Source organism: Bidens hawaiensis, unplaced genomic scaffold (genome assembly GCF_021521415.1).
Source record: "Bidens hawaiensis isolate Kalapana, Puna unplaced genomic scaffold, B.hawaiensis_p1.1 tig00012605_1, whole genome shotgun sequence".
In the NCBI taxonomy this organism is placed as follows: Eukaryota; Viridiplantae; Streptophyta; class Magnoliopsida; order Asterales; family Asteraceae; genus Bidens; species Bidens hawaiensis.
The window spans coordinates 30,434-47,809 of NW_027492035.1; the positions used below are offsets into that span (position 1 = coordinate 30,434).

At 32.2% G+C, this 17,376-nt stretch overlaps 2 protein-coding genes across 2 annotated transcripts; one reads left to right on the forward strand and one right to left on the reverse strand.

The window, feature by feature from the left end:
• The first annotated feature begins 5,540 nt into the window (after positions 1 to 5,540).
• On the forward strand, positions 5,541 to 9,809 carry LOC143541468 (developmentally-regulated G-protein 1-like). The gene is made up of 11 exons (XM_077034290.1): positions 5,541 to 5,636; positions 5,869 to 5,936; positions 6,036 to 6,112; positions 6,324 to 6,504; positions 7,163 to 7,219; positions 7,385 to 7,459; positions 8,247 to 8,366; positions 8,477 to 8,647; positions 9,153 to 9,266; positions 9,356 to 9,526; positions 9,610 to 9,809. The coding sequence occupies exons 1-11, from the start codon at positions 5,567 to 5,569 to the stop codon at positions 9,703 to 9,705; spliced, it is 1,200 nt and encodes a 399-aa protein (XP_076890405.1). The 5' UTR covers positions 5,541 to 5,566; the 3' UTR covers positions 9,706 to 9,809.
• Positions 9,810 to 13,112: 3,303 nt separating this feature from the next.
• Positions 13,113 to 16,509, reverse strand: LOC143541470 (proteasome subunit alpha type-6). The gene is made up of 9 exons (XM_077034291.1): positions 16,342 to 16,509; positions 16,036 to 16,130; positions 15,859 to 15,940; positions 15,188 to 15,284; positions 14,802 to 14,860; positions 14,571 to 14,653; positions 13,840 to 13,935; positions 13,606 to 13,665; positions 13,113 to 13,376 (listed from the first exon to the last, which is right to left on the reverse strand). Exons 1-9 carry the CDS (start codon positions 16,415 to 16,417, stop codon positions 13,284 to 13,286), a joined length of 741 nt encoding a protein of 246 aa, XP_076890406.1. The 5' UTR covers positions 16,418 to 16,509; the 3' UTR covers positions 13,113 to 13,283.
• Between the last annotated feature and the right edge of the window lie 867 nt (positions 16,510 to 17,376).

Genomic DNA, 17,376 nt, shown 5'->3' on the forward strand with positions numbered 1-17,376 from the left:
AAAACTAATTAATAAAACTAAAGACGACTTAACTTATGACTTGGATTTAACTCAGATAATGATAAACAACCACCTAGGTTAGAATCCCTAATGTATCAATTATCAAATAGTTGGAAAATGCTAAGTTATGGAACCGGGATCTTAAAATAGACGCTTAAAAGAAAACCCGAACAGGACCCCTGACCCTTCTTAAGAAGACACCTACAGATTTCTATTAAGTTATTAAAAACACCAGTTTAATTAGACTCCCTTACCGTCGTTAATTTATTTTATGACAAGTACCTCTATAAGAAATCCTACCTTACAGCGCGGAAATCAAAGGTAGTTCAAAGTATTCACTCAACTAGATAAACAAGGCTGAAAAATCAAACCTAGACGGACTCCTTACGAAGAACTAAATCTAGCGATCTTAAACAACCAAGACTTATCATATAATCTATCACCTCACGGCTATTTAGATTAGCAGCACACTTAGGTCTAGTTGATTTATTAATATTGTTCCTATGGTTTTAATGCATATCAACCATAAACTAGTCAAAAACACACAGTAGATGACCTAACAGAATCCTATTATATGACAGACAATCACCAAGGAAGTGAAACAATAAAATTCACCAACCAATCATAAACACACATATGCATCGAATGAATAACAATAAACCTTTTACTTAATCATAAACTATAACAAAAACAAAATCCAAACTAAAATCCAACGTCAACAAAAGTTCATCATAACCTAGGCAGTTTAGGGGTTTAGCCAACAACCATACTCAAGAACAAAACAAATAAATAAGGTTCAAATAATAAATTCATGACGAAAACAATAAATTCAAACCAAATAATGAGGATGTTTGGATGAGTAGATGTTGAACCCAGACGCTCTCTGCTCGGAGCAAAGTGCTTTCTCTCTTTCGGATTTCTTCTTGCGGCTGCCTTCACCTCTCCTGTTTCGTTTCTCTCTATCTGACTTCCAAACCTAGCTGCCGTCCCCCCTTTTTCCTGTTAATTCCAATGCCTTATATATATATATATGTTCCACCGACCTGTGTTTGTTATATGGGTCCTTGATCCAGTTTTTACGTAAAATTATGGCCTGGGGGTTTTAAATCACCATCAAATTAAGATATTATTTAATTTACTATTCCTTAAACCACCAAAAATACTTACCATGTCACGACAATTTTTTCAATCAATTCAAAACTAATTTAAATTCTTGTTTTTTTGTTTTTTGTTTTATAGCCAATACATTTTAAGTATTAATTTAGAATAATAAAAGCAAACCCGAAAATAATACAAAGTGTAGGAAATATTAATATAAAAATATGTATATTTTAGACCACATCAATGCTTAAGCTTCTTCGCGATACGCGAAGATGTGACGTGAAAGCTATGCAACATTGACACGTAGCCTGACACGTGTCGAGCCACGTGGCATAGCTAGGGTTGATTCGGCAACCCTACTGCAGCTTCGCGATACGCGAAGATTCTTTCGCGATACTTGAAGATGCTCAATTTCGAGTATAAATAGGGAGGCTTATTGGACTGCACAAATCGTTTAAAAAACTTTTGATCTCTCTAAAAATTTTCTTATATAAGGCTAGTATTATACCAAGTAATTGTAACGATACCTCTCCGATTGAAAGGAACTTTTATAACACGAATCCAAAAGCTCTACCTAACCAAGGTATGACATTATGCTATCGTGTAAAGTTTCATGTTTCGTGATTATCGTTATGATTATGGGTTTATACTAATAAAGATATACTACATTGTGTTTAATCTAGGTACTTAACACCAGAAGGCTTGTTAAATATAAACTTGTAAGGCGAGACATTCGAATTTTTGCATAACTCACATTTGCGTGAGACAATTGATTTTCCAACACTGTCATGATGCTTTTCCAAAACCATCAAACTCATGATGGATAGTTTAAATATTTTCAAAGGATTTAAACTACATTACAGTGATTAAGTTTCTGTAGACTTACAGGATGGTTACTACTGGTATTGTGGGGGTTTTGTATTCAAGGCTTGCCTACTGGGTTATTACACGTTACTTATTGGACAAGTGTTAGCCAATAAGTAATATGACCACAATCACAGATACAGTCGAGTGACAAGTACCTTTCGGTAATTTGTAAGCAGGCAAATGTAAAAACATATTAATGCTGTAACTGTAAAATGTGTCATGTATAAATGAATGTACTCACCGGTATTTCCTGTTGATCAAATATTTTTAAACATGTTTCAGGTGACTTGTTAGAGACAAAGGAATGATGCCTGCGGGCTTCCAGCTTAAATAAGTGGCTTGTCACCAGAATAAAGAAACGTGTTTTGTAAATTAAGGTTTATCCCTATGAAACTTATGTTTGTATAAAAATGGGTTTTTATCCTAATTTATGAAATAAGAATTATGGTGTTTTTATAACTCTAATTAATTTTCCTAACCACGGTTCTGATGAAATATTCCGCTGCAAATTATTTTAATAAACATCGATGCCACCACTTAACGTTTACAGCTCCCCTCCCGGGGTATAGGGGTCGGGGCTGTGACAACCAACAAATACTTACTATCATAAATTCATAACCATCAACAGACTCGTCAAGAGAAGAATTGCTTTAGTTCTTCGAAGAAATGGCTTCAGCTTTCTTCTTCTTCTTCTTCTCCTTCTCGTGTTTCTCTTAATTACATATGAAACATTTTCTCTTGAACTTAGACATTGATTATTATGCATTTCTTGATTAGAGCCCCTTTGGTATCTTACGCCTCTTACAAAAAACCCATCACCGACCTCTTATTGAACATCAAATTTCTTTGGTAACTCTTTTGAATTCAAAGCATGAAGAATATCCTCCATGGGTAATGTATCCTTACCATACATGAGAGCATCCACAAAATATTTATAAGATGATGGTCAAGATGTAAGAAAGATAATAGCCTGATCTTCATCATCACGTTATACCTCTATGTTTTCCTGATCAACAACCAGCTTATTGAACTCATCATTATGATCATCCATAGACTTGCCAACATATATGTGGAAGGTGTACGATATCTTCTTCAAGTACAAACAATTTGCAAGCGATGTGATCATATACATTTTTCCGATTTTGACCAGATGCACGCATCGGTTGTTTCTTTCGATACCTCACGAATAACTCGATCACCGAAACTTAGAGAAATCTCATCGTAAGCCTTCTCAACAATTCCTATCTTCTCTTTTTCTGACAAAGCCTCTGGTAACTTATTTCATCACTCTAAGTATCAACAAAACATACTGCTATGAATGAGTAATGCTCGCATCTTCATTCTCCATAGACTAAAATCATTTAGGCCATCAAATTTCTCCAAAGCGAACTTTGTAGATTCCGCCTTGATCGATAATTGTGAAACAATCGAATCGATTCATTGTAACGAGACAAGCCATTACTCTGATACCTATTGTTACGAAATGGAACACCAATGAATCGAATTAAGAAAAACAAATGAATGAGAATCACTCTTATTAACTTGAATTGAAAGTATAAAAGGTTACAAAATGAAAACGAGGACGAAATTGAACAATCGAAAGTAAACCCTAATCTAGTGTTTTCACTCTTTTGTAGAAGCCAACGACTTTTAATAACTTTATTTTTAAAACGTAACCAAATGTCACTCCAAGTTCTACAAACTTGAAAGAACATAACCAAATAATAGCACGACTTGAGAAAGTTTTTAGCTTAGTGATGAGTCAAATAACTCAAAAGCGTTTATAACTAACTTTTGTTGATGAGGTTGGAGGCGGACTATAACAATTATATTTGACGGATATACTTTGGGTAGATGAAAGTTCTAACCATAATAACACATACAATATAACATCCACATAGAGTTAAAAAGCTTGATAAAAAGTTGGAGTATATATAACTATAAACTTGGTTTATCTTAGGCTGCAAGCTCATATTATACCAATTAAAGCTACATACCTAATACGACTCGACATGTTTTCTAAATCTAGTTGATGAAAGTAGGGATGAGAAAAAAAAAACCGATTAACTGCAATCAAAATAATCGACTCAATCTAGTAATCATAAACTGAAATAATCAACTCAAGCTAATAGCCAATGATTTTAAACCAAAAATTACCACTGAGTTTCGGTTATGCATCGTTCCAAACTAAACCGCAGTAAAACCAAGGCAAAACCACAATAAACTTATAATATTTGCTATTGGATTTATGGCCCAAACTCTTAGTTAGGCCGAAAGGTTTAGACCCCAACTTATTAACAGACAATAAACAAATACTTTGAGTTATGGCCAAAACTTCCGTGACCAACACGAGACCATTTTTCTAAGCCCAATCAATTTCTAGCAAAAATATTAAAACTGACCTATAACTGAACCAATGTTGTAAAAGTCGGATTTCAAGGTCCTCGGACATCAACCTTACCGTCTTTTCCCAACTCGGCCACCATTACTCCCCAAGGCCCAACTCGGTCAAAAGTCGGAGTACTCAAGATTACTCGACCACCAATTTTTTTTAGTAAAATATTTAAAATAACAACAAAACATGATTTTTTTGAATTATGTTTTTTTTTTTTCATATGAATCATGTTTGTTTTTTGAATCATGTCTTAACATATATATAATATCCAATAATTATTTTATGTTATATTTATCATGTCCGAGTACAAGTGGAATACTTCCTAGAAGGGGGTCGGCCGCCTAGCGAGCTTTACAACACTGAACTGACCGAACCCATACATAAAATCCATAACCGAGAAACGAAAACCAAAGTTTTGATGCTAGTTTAGTTTGGAGTGAAACCTGTCTGGCTAAATAGAATATAAGTTATAATAATTATAAATAAAGAAAAGATTTATGAAAATATATATATATATATATATATTAGAGTTTCTAATAAAGAATTATTGGGCTGGGCTGGGCTGGGCTGGGAAATGGACTCCCAGATTCCCAAATGGCAGCAAGCAACAGAAGACGTAGGGGTGAGCGGCATCATCAATATCAATCAATCAACAGAACACTAGACTAGTCTAGCAGTGAAAAGGGGTTAGCAGGCAGCCATCACCTCACCACCATCGTCTCCGATTCCAGCTCATCGAAGCCGCCGTGTCTCTGATTGTTCAGATCGTATCTACTTGTAACCGTCCAGGCAGGTAGTTATGTATGCGTTCGCTTTACCATTTCATTGCAACTCATTTTTCAATCCCTAGACCTCTAATTTTACTTCACTTGACGATTAGTTAGAGTCGATGCGTGAATTGAATTATGTTTTCATCAATAATATTATTCCTGTTATGAGTTGTGACCTTGCTTTAATTAGTGTATACAATGCTTCTGTATGTTGAGCAGCTAGGCTTCTTCGTTTTTTTTAACTTCTTACACATTTGTGACATATGTTACTTGTCATTTTTACAATCTTTAAGTTGTAGCAAATAAGATGCTGTGATGCTTCGTTTTATTTGGTTCGGTTTTTTCGTGTTGGAATTTGGAAATCATACTCAATGCAAAACTATTTTGCTAATTCAATTCTTTCATATATCTACAGCCTATAACATAAGGAAGGATGGGGATCATTGAAAGGATCAAAGAAATTGAAGCCGAGATGGCACGGACACAGAAAAATAAAGCAACAGGTGGTTATCAGCTAAAGGCTTGCATATAGTTTATGCTTATGTTGTTACAAATTTCACTTTTATTGTTCGTTGTTTAGCTAGCTTATCACTGAATGCAACATGGACCATTTGTGATGAGCTAAACGCGTGCATATACTTATTGCTTCTGATAACATTACTTTGTTTGAACCTCTATATTATGCCATTCTTTATATGAAGGTTATTTTGTTCAAATTGACTTCTCTTAATACAGAATATCATTTGGGTCAACTCAAGGCTAAGATAGCAAAGCTAAGGACACAACTGTTAGAGCCACCAAAAGTAAGTACTTGATATTGTTTATTAAATAATTTGCTTGTTATATTGTTTATGTTTATTTATTTTTAATTACGTTCATATGCTGTCTTTTATGATAAACAGGGTTCTAGTGGAGCTGGAGAGGGTTTTGAGGTTACAAAATATGGCCATGGTCGTGTTGCACTTATAGGATTTCCAAGGTCTGCTATGGATACTAATTTTATATTTTTTTTTCTACATTTGAGTGATTAAAAGATGGATTATAATATGGTGGTAGTGTTATTGCTGTGTTTGGCCTTTGTTTTTTAAACATAAAGGTTGAGTTCAGCTTAAGACATGTATCTCAAATCTCAACACAAATGATCTGATTATTATCTCTTCTTAGTGTTCTGATAATTGATTATTATGCAGTGTGGGAAAGTCCACACTCTTAACCATGTTGACTGGAACGCAATCAGAAGCTGCAGCATATGAGTTTACAACACTTACTTGTATTCCTGGGATTATCCACTACAATGGTACCAAAATTCAGTTACTTGATCTTCCTGGAATCATTGAAGGTGCTTCTGAGGGCAAGGGGCGTGGTAGGCAGGTAACTTTGTTTAATATGACTGTTTGTCATCTTGTTTGTAGTGACTTTTATTTATTACATGTTTAATAGATGTATAACATATAAGTATATAACTAATAGATGTATAACATATAAGTATATAACTAATAGATGTATAACATATAACACATGGGATTTATAGTTCTGACACTAATATAATAGGAAAGAAAGCCTTCAATTAGAAAGTAATGCACATTAAGTTATAGGCTAATAATACACAGGCCATCTAGAATCAATTCGGTTTCATTTGTGCTGGTTCCAGCAGTTTTTTTTGCCAGAAAGTTACTAAAACGACAAAATGCTTTTAAATTTAAGCTTAAATGTAAAAAATGCCATTAAATCTACATCTACTCAAATATATTTTGACAATCTACTATAGCTGACTCCTAGTAGACTCATGGTTTGTTGTTTTACAACTTAAGATGTAATTAAAGTTTCAAACATGGGTGGATTCTAAAGTTGTTTTAATATTTTGGTGCCAACTTTAAACTTGTGAATATTGGATGACCTATGTATATATCATTATTTAACTTATTGAATAAACTTACCTATTCATCTCTGTTGTAGTGCATATCATTATTTTTATTGAATAAGGTTACCTGTTCATCTTTGCTTATGATGTTATTCGTTTCAAGTTTAGGTGATTGCAGTTTCAAAGTCATCAGACATTGTGTTAATGGTTCTTGATGCTTCTAAAGTAAGTTCTCATTATGATATAGAATCTTGTTTAGTCACCAATAATGGGCATACAGTTACAGTTCCACCATTTGTATATTCGTTATAAGGGTTTCACACTTCTTCAAAATTTTGACTTCCTTAAAATCTCTTTGTCTAACTTCAATTTTTTCTACAAAATTTTTAGAGTGAAGGACATAGACAAATATTGACAAAAGAGCTTGAAGCTGTTGGTTTGCGCTTAAACAAGAAACCACCACAGGTAATGTTTCAAATCATTCATTCATTATTTTGGAAAATGTTGTAATCCTAATTCCCTAGCATCTTATGATAAATCTTATTTTAGCTCTACTTCTACAATTATTCTTATGTGAATTGTTTTGTTTTTTGTTTTTTCATAATTACCAACTTACTGTAGCTTTAGTTTTGTCTTGTTTTAGTCTTATACTTCTTTTGTACACTTGAGTCATTTGAGATGGGTTTTTGTATCGGTTAGGTAGGGCTGTTCAAAAAGCTCACTTGACATGGCTTGATATAAATGAGCCGAGCTGCTCAGTTTGTAGATGAGCCGAGTCTGAGCCAGATTGTAAAATATGTATAAATTATAACCCAAAAATATAACCCAAAGTTTACTATAATAGCTTAAAATTTTGTAGTTATTATACAAGAATTATGTGTATGTTGAAAAATTATTCTTTTCTTTCTATGTATACAGCATGTATAAACATAGAAAGGTATATATATATATTTTAAAATAAACAAGTTGGCTTGATGAGCCACTAGCGGGCTCAAGCTCTTTACGAGTCAAGCTCAAACTCAACATTTAGCGTGTTAAAATAGTCGAGCTTGATTTGGCTTGGCTCATTTACAACTCTACATTTAGTCATTATAGAGTATATTAATGATGACCCAAATGGCCAAACATGAGAAATTCTTACACATGATTACCCAAATAGCTTAACTATTCATGCTCAAAAAAACGTAAGTTGAAAGTATATTAGTACCTGCAAAAGGAAAATATTTATTTTGATTTTTTGGGTTCCTTGCAGATATACTTCAAAAAGAAAAAAACTGGTGGGATTTCCTTTAACAGCACGGTGCAATTAACTCATATTGATGAGAAGCTCTGCTACCAAATTCTGCATGAATACAAGATTCATAATGCAGAGGTAACCTAAACATTCAGCTAATATACATCTGAGTTTTTGGTTTATGTTTATGAGATTGTTTAATATAGTTTTCATGAGTTTACTCTTTTTTCATATTTATTCTTTTGCAGTTATTATTTCGTGAGGATTCCACTGTGGATGATCTGATTGATGTTATAGAGGGAAACCGTAAGTACATGAAGTGTATATATGTGTACAACAAAATCGATGTTGTTGGTATTGATGATGTTGACAAACTAGCACGCCAACCAAATTCTATTGTCATTAGTTGCAACTTGAAGGTACGTTTCATGCTTTATTATATATAACTGTTGTTAAATCATAGCACCTGAGTTAGGGTGATATAAAAAGATAATGTAGTCTTAATATTTTCAACAAAGCCACCTATTAAAACAACTAACTTTATAGGCCAACCAAGTATCTATTTGATGGAAATTTAGAATTGACAAAATACTTGGAAACGTGAAGCTTTTGTTATGTCTATTGTTGGAAAATGACAAAAGTACCCTTGAAACCTCTCAAGCATGTTTTGACAGTAAACCTAGAGTTGGTTCTGTTGAGTAGATTCAAGGGTGTTTCACTGTTTTGTCATTTTAAAACTCTAGATGGGATACAACTTTAAATTTTAGAGCATTTTGTCATTTTGTATTTTTCTGACATTTTTTCGTATCGATATTTGAGTGACCCTAGTGAAAGCTTTTGTATGCATTCTCCTTTTAAAGATTATAACAATGTTGGTTTACAGTCTTTTACATTTTCAAAACTTTTAACGTGGTTATTTTGCAGCTGAATTTTGATAGACTGCTTGCAAGTATGTGGGATGCAATGGGGTTAGTTAGGGTTTACACAAAGCCACAAGGCCAACAACCTGATTTTACTGATCCCGTGGTTCTTTCTTCTGTATGTTAAGTACCCTCTTTTGTGTTATTATATGCTTGAGTAATTAGTATTTATTTGTTATTTTTATTGTTATTATTTTGTTATTTCAGGATAGAGGCGGGTGCAGTGTAGAAGACTTTTGTAACCATATACATAGAAGCCTCGTGAAAGAAGTCAAGTACGTGTTGGTTTGGGGCTCGAGTGCCAGGCATTCGCCTCAACATTGTGGACTTAGTCATATTCTTCAGGACGAGGATGTTGTTCAGATTGTCAAGAAAAAGGTATAATTACAAAATTGCGATTAGAAAATGTGTTTTGCTAATAGAAATACTAAAAGTTGTTTATAATGATTTTTACCCAACAGGAGAAAGAAAGTGAAGGAAGAGGTCGGTTCAAGTCACATACAACTGGTCCTGATCGAATAGCCGATAGAGTAAAGAAGGCTCCTTTGAAGAACTAGTCAATTGGTTAACCAGCATTCTCGTGTTACCAGATCTTTCTTTTTTAGCACGTGCACGCGCGTTGAATGTTTTGATCGTATGTATGCATACAAATGTTTGTCTTATTCTAATACTTGGATGTGATGTAGAATTGAGGAAACAGACTACATGCGTCTTGGAGTTTCTGTTGGTATCTTGATACCTTGTTTTGAGGATGTTTGTGTTCATGCGATCGTTAATGAGTAGTAAGATGAACTCTTTTAAATAAAGTTTATTTTAAACATTTTATTTTGAAAAACAATATAAGCATATGGATAGTTTTAATAATCCATCTCAAAACAGTTTTGTAAGTTTGGGGACCTGAACAACAAGCAAGGCAACATGATTTTACTGTTGTACTTGATTATTCCAAAAGGGGTTAGAGTAATCAAAATCTATAATATATATAAACGAAAGCATTTAAAAGCTTTCTAGTTGCTTTCAAATTCTATCAAGCCATCATATTGTTTTATTTGTAAATGGAGACTTCTCATGCATTTGACCCGAATTCATGGGTATGGGTCTCACCAAACCCAGATAGCTCTTAAACGGGTTATAACGTCTAATTAAATTAAAAATTAATCTTACGAAATATTTGATGTGAAAATCCTATAAAACAGGGATATCATAAAAATTAATATCCGATTTTAAAAAAATATATATTATTTATAATTAAGAAACAATTTATAAAAATAAGCGGATCATGGGTTACCAAATCCAGATAATTTTTAAACGGGTTATAACATATCATTTATTTGTAAAACCCTTTCATCATCAAACCATAATGGGGTGTTTGGAATTCCTTATTTTTTTCTTATTGTAACTTATTAAATTTATAAGTTAAAAAGGTGTTGGATAATGTGACTTTTTTAAGTTTTTAAAGAAGAAAAAAGGAGGTTTTGATAAGTTTGGAGGGAGTAACTTATCAAAAACAACTTATATAAATCAAAAGGAGGTGCAAATAAGGAATCCCAAGCATGCCCTAAGTATACTATTAACTTTCTTAAAATAAAGAAATTTAAAATAAAAAAAATAAATATTAAAAAACAAAAAATGTAAAAAACCACGTAATACGGGGGATAAAACCTAGTGTAACATAATCAAGTACTACAGTAAAATTATTGAACAAACGACCAAATTTGCTTGGCTTATGGTCTGAATTTGAATAAGTGATTAATACACGAGAACGACTGTATTTAGTTTCTTCGATTATCTCTGAACGGGATCATTTAACTTAGTTGAATAATGCAGTACATTTTGACATGAACCAAAACGTAGCATAAAGAAGTGCATTATGACATTTTTGTTCCCAGCCTCTTTGAAGTTGATGCAGATTAAATAACGCTCAAAAGCCACTGCATGTTAAGAACGCTTGAACATAAGATGAGAATTATGGCTCATTACACGTTGCACCAAAAAAAACCTAGAATTTATAAATAACAACACAGTTTTGACGTTTTCTAAATTATAAGAAATTTAGTATAATAATAATAATAACAACAATAATAATCTACTATTATAATAAACAAAAATAATGGTTCAACCACATAACCTTCAATTGGCCTAATATTTTGCCAAGTGTCACCTCTATTTTTTATTTTTAATTCTTAATTATTTTATTAAAATAAATTATTTAAAACCTTTCATAACTGACCCCTTTATCACATCAAAATACCAAAATTCTAACATTTTTTTCTCATAATATTTAATTTTAACAAAAATAAATGTTTCTTAATGATATCCTTTTACAATATCTATTTTAAAATTTTAATTTAACATTTCATTGTTTCTTACAATTTAATGATTTATACAAAATAATAGTATCATTTCAGATTAAAAAGTGAATGTTTTAAATTTTATACTTAACCTTATTTTTAATTTAAACTATAAGCTAAACTTAACACTTTAATTTTGAAAACTATTCATGATTTTTAAAATCTTTCACTTTCCGACTATAATTATAACTTTTATTATATTTCAAAGGTAATAGTAATAATAATAATAACAACATGCTTAAAAATTTAGAAACTAATTTTTATATAATCTTACCATCCTATGTTTTTTATTAAAATTGATTTATTTCACATAAAAATAAAACAAATGTTAACAACAGTAATTTTCATTGTCGGTCATGTAGTGTTGCATGTTCATATGCATCAAATCTAGATAACTACATTTCAGGAAAAATATATATAAATATGACCAAAATATCTAACGGTTGCTGCCATCTAAAACCTATAATGGTTTTATGTTGTTTGGGATGTTTTGTTGTTTTGAAAAAATGAAGTTGTTTTTAATATTCAAGATAATGTTTTTTATGTGTTAAACTACTTTTTCAGTTTTTGTGGACTAGCATTGTTAACTCTTAGTATATGGTGTTTTGCTTATATATATATATATATATATATATATATATATATATATATATATATATATATATATATATATATATATATATATATATATATATATATATGTTGAATGTTAAGCAGAAATATTAATTTATATTATATTGCTTTAGAATATAATATTTATTTAAACTTTGCGTATTGTTTATTTAAGTATTTGTATGAGTTGTATTAATTTTTTTTATTTAAACACTTTTCTTCTTAAGAATATAAATCACTATATCAAATTAATATTAGGACTAAATGATTTATGTTTTTAGTAATAATCGTGTGTTATTAATAAGAAATGTTAATTAAATAAAATTTATGCAATATACGTAAGGAAAGTTTTTAGAGATCTATGTCGCACTTTCTATATTAAAATTAGAGATAGAGTCAATCTTTTAATATTCAATGAAAATGTTAACTACAAATGCTGCATATGAAGAAATTTTTAAAGATTAATGAAAATTTACCATCTAATTTCTTTTTCTTTTTTTATTTTATGAAAATTTTATTGAATTCACGTTGTAACACATATTCATATTGATCATTAATCTAATAGTAAATTAGTATAAGTTTTCACGTTATTTTGATCTTTTGTTAATATAGTTTACCCAACCCGTGTATACACAGGTATTTAACCTAGTACTAGTAGTAGTAATAAAAATAAACTAAATTCTCAAAACGTTTTCTAAATTATAAGAAATTTTGTATAATAATAAGAAAAAAAACTAAAATCCCAAAAATAGAATAGAAGGGGCCAAATTCAAGTACGGTGATGACTATAATTTGTATAGTGACTTGAATGACAATGCATATTAAACTGTACAAAGTGACGACTCTTGTAAAACTAGGTAACTTACTAAACCTATATTAAAGCTCTAGAAAGTCAATTTGCATGCATTTGTTAACCAAGAAACTTCAAAGTTTTTCGATAACCTTTTCATATGATGCAGACTGATTATTCCATTGTGCAATGGCGACATACGTATATCCGCTTTGATGTAAAAGAAAGGTTATTCCAATCAAAATAAGTTCAAACACAACGCAAATTTAAAGGGAAACAAACTACGCACATTCAAAGTAAACCAACACCATCGTTGTCAAGTCTTGATAACATTCTTCTAATTCACTCGAAACAACATGAAATCGGTCCCAATTACTAAAACTTAGTCACGTTCACTTATAGCAGTCAAGTGTTCATCAATTTCTTCGGTGGAAAGCACATGAAAGACTGGATTCTCCTTTCGCACAACTCCAACCTGCCCACAGAAAAAACTACATTAATACAATTTTATTATGACAACAAATTGCAAGCCCACTGAAAAGGCCAGTCTCATGAACCTTGGTTAGGTTTGACCAGCGTTCAAGAATTCTGTTCAGGCTTTTTAAAGGCCAACAAAACACCGCCTAAAACAAAACCGGACCAGACGGGCATTGGTTATGTAAGGTTCTTGGTGCATGGCATAAAAAAATGGGATTTTTTCATACCTCAATCTCATTGGCCTTGAAGTCTTCTTGTAGAACAGATTGCAAAGCAGAAATAGCAGTCTGCAATCGATAACACGCATGATGTTAAACTCAATAACAAAATATGACCAACAATCAGTTGTAACCAGAATGGTAAAAATTAAATCTGCTTGTTATTAAACTGATCAACCAGGTTTGTTTTGAATTCAACATTTGCCACAAAAAAAAAACTTTTCCTAAAACAGAAATATGCACCTGTACGGTTTCCTCATATGTAAATTCAGGATCATTTTTCATTTTCTTCTCCAGGAAGTTAATCGCCTCTTGCTCTTTCAAGCCAGCACTTGTTGCCTGCAAAATTTCAAAAGTAAAACTTCATATCATTTACGTGTTCTATATGCACAGCAAGCCAGCAACTCAAATATATAGCTTCAAATAGTTTTAAAAAGGTGTACAAAGAAAAAGCCAATTTCATATGTAACCTTAAAACTTTATAACCTTATATCTTCAAATAGTTTTTAAAAGGTGTCCAAAGAAAAAGCCAATTTCATATGTAACCTTATAAACCTTTATAACCTCAGATCATGTTATATCCTTATAAAACTTAATAAATTACATTTCCTTCTAAATTTCATAATATCATATTTACTTTTACAAAACAATTGCAGGGTCATATTTACCTATTTGACATAAAAAGAATAAAATCAGTAACTTATATAACAAATCGTTCCACTAAACAAACGAAGAAGACATCATACACTGAGATGTTCATGACAATAACATTGATTCATAATTATCTGTTCATAAAAGCATACTCTTATAAGCAACTCATTTTAATTTCCATAAACTGATGAAAAAGATATCCTTTTAATTTCAATGAAACTAATATTGAGCTTTTAAGACGCATATGAAACTCAATCCTATAAAGTAAATGCTGGATTTTATTTTTAATGATAATCAAATCTCCATTTTGAAATTTCACATACCTTATGACCAAAAAAGTGGCCAGCAGGATCACATTTGAAAAGTCGAGGTCCATTCTCATCATCAATACCCAAAACCATGGCCACTATTGTAACAGAGGGGAAAAAATAACATAAAAATGACATTCTGAAACAAATCTGACTGAATTAATAAATGGGTCAAACTGCATGGTAAGTAGTACGAGGGTATGTAAAATAAAATGTTAATTACTCCCAGAAAAGTAAGAAACTAACCTACTCCAAGTGGTCTCATGTAAGCATGTTGAGTATAGACTTGGGATTTGTCAGCAATCCTGCAACATTTAATTTTAAAAATTGTAATAAACAGTTTTCCTATAAATTTAACAATATTGTAACATGCAGACTCGTATCATACACACAAAATAACCTAGACATAACAATAGCAACCTATGAATGACATAATGAAGAATCATGACAAAGCATCAAAACATGATGTAACGAAATGAAAAAAAGACATATAATACAGACCGTGATTTCTAGAGCATATAAGAACCGATTCACAGCAAATACAATATGGTGCAAGATACACAATTTACTATAATAAACAGTATATGTAGTCAAGAAACAAAACACATTAGGTTGTAGAATAAAAGAATTACCATCTAGACAATACATCAACAGGCATCTCGTATCCATATTTAAAGCGAAACTCAGCAGCTTCGTTCCTAGCTTGTTGAACCAACGTCCTTGCATCAGCTGGAATGAAAGAAACAAAAGTACACTTAATGGGTTGTATTCTAAAATAATTTAACATTGAAATAACACTACACAAGTTGAATGCGCCAATAAACTCCAATAACAATACCTACATGCAAACCTACCAGGCTCCCAGATATGGGAATCAAACCAAGGTAGAAAAACAACCAAAAAACAGCATATGATTTACCCATTTACCTAGACTCAGATAATCTGCAGTATACCTAAAACTACAATGCCATTTATTAAGTAGTTATTCTATCAAGAGCAATACGCAAATACAACTCGGCAGATACTTGAAATTTGATTGCTATGAGCCAATGAAACATAGAATTCAAAAGGTTACATGACACATACCATAAACTGCTCAATTGTGTGTTAATTGTAATATGATATATTTTTTTCTATGCTAAGTAGCTTGCTGGCTTACCCTTCAGTTTCATTAACATAGCATCAATTATCAATTTTTCCAGTCTACAATATTGGCTTCATAGATGATATAATTGCAAAAGAAAAAGGCAGAATATGAAAAGTATAGATCATATAATTGATGCTGCCATCATCAAACAACAACCTGTAGTGCCGGTAGCCAGTAATCCAAGAAACTTAGTGACCGGGAAAAGATGTGTAACGCTGGTCGGATCCAAGAGCTTGTCCTGCATAATATTTACAAAATCACACAAAACCATTAACCTCACAATAACTAGACCCCGCATCATCTGAATCCATCAAAATTAGAAATCAAACTCACCGGGACCTTCTTCTGAGTGACAACACACACCGAGTCTTTGCCTCGAACACCAATCGATGTCACTCCAGCTGCTTTAACTGCTTTAAAAGCATACTCTGTTTCCACCAACACAATTCATTAGGAAAAAAAACCCTAACTCAAAACAATATTACAAATCTAGTGAAATGAACCCCTAGAAGTTAATTAAACATATAACAGGTACAAAATTAGCTGACTTGGCGATCAAGTATGAAACGTGAATAGTTAATAAGCATGGATTTGAATATAGTTACAGTGGCGGTTGGATTAGGGATTAGGGATTCATACCGACTTGAAAGAGACGGCCTTCCGGCGAGAATATAGTAATGTGACGATCGTATCCACCTCCACTTCCACGGCTCATGATGATGATGATTCTCCGATGACTGTCGTTAGGGTTTTTCCGTCAAGACTGATTGATCGTTTGAATAAAATACTGAAAGCTTTCTTTCTGCTCAAGACAAGATCTTGGAGAAGTAGCTAACTTTTGAAATGGGTATTAAATAAACTGGACTGGCCCGGTCCGGCCCATTTATTGACTTACTGGGCTATTATCTATTGGACTGGGCCATGGCTCAAAAGTATTGTTAAACTCTTTATATTCTAGTTTAAGCCTTAAGGGGGGAATAAGTTCTAAACTGTTTATGGTTTGGTTTCGATTTGCTGGTCTATCCCATCAACGCATATTAGATTGAAAAGATGATTTGTCTTTAGAATTATTAGTTACGAAAGGAGTGTCCGAAATCAGCATATCTGGATCATGAGTTTGGGATCACGTGAAGTGTGCCCGAAACCACTAGTTATAGTTCACAAGCACACGATGGACATGTGTTCGATGGGAATAATGCATACACTATTACAAACGGCTAGTGCTACGAGCCAATAGCAAGTCAATACTAGACATGACACAAGTTATTCAACCGCATGGTCCCTTGAACGTAATACAAAGTGGGGACCACTTGCCACATATCCCCCTTATACAGAAGAATCTAAAAATCCATCTACTATTAACATACTACATGGCCCGACCTGAAGAAGGGTTAGCAGTTCTCGCTCTCAATGCTTATAGTCTGAAAAACTCATAGTTACTCTCACAACAATGTCATGTCATAGAAAAGAACGCCCTTCACACTTTAGCGAGACCAACTAACCATAAATTGAACCTAAAAAGTCAAACAATCTCAATATCTTGAAAACCAACATTTATTTTCAGTTTCATTATGAATATTTTTTAAAACTAAACCAATACTACATACAAATGTACACAAGTACCTTATGCTGAAAAATTTGTTCACTCAGACCAGCCAAAACAACTCTCCCACA

Bases quoted from the DNA above. Each gene is read 5' to 3' on its own strand.
- LOC143541468 (XM_077034290.1), top strand. From the start codon at position 5,567: ATGGGGATCATTGAAAGGATCAAAGAAATTGAAGCCGAGATGGCACGG. The intron at 6,113-6,323 runs GTCTGCTATGGA...ATTATTATGCAG, and splicing joins GCACTTATAGGATTTCCAAG to TGTGGGAAAGTCCACACTCT. The intron at 7,220-7,384 runs GTAAGTTCTCAT...CAAAATTTTTAG, and splicing joins TGGTTCTTGATGCTTCTAAA to AGTGAAGGACATAGACAAAT.
- LOC143541470 (XM_077034291.1), bottom strand. From the start codon at position 16,417: ATGAGCCGTGGAAGTGGAGGTGGATACGATCGTCACATTACTATATTC. The intron at 16,131-16,341 runs GTATGAATCCCT...TGGTGGAAACAG, and splicing joins AGGCCGTCTCTTTCAAGTCG to AGTATGCTTTTAAAGCAGTT. The intron at 15,285-15,858 runs GTTGTTGTTTGA...CTTTCATTCCAG, and splicing joins ACTGGCTACCGGCACTACAG to CTGATGCAAGGACGTTGGTT.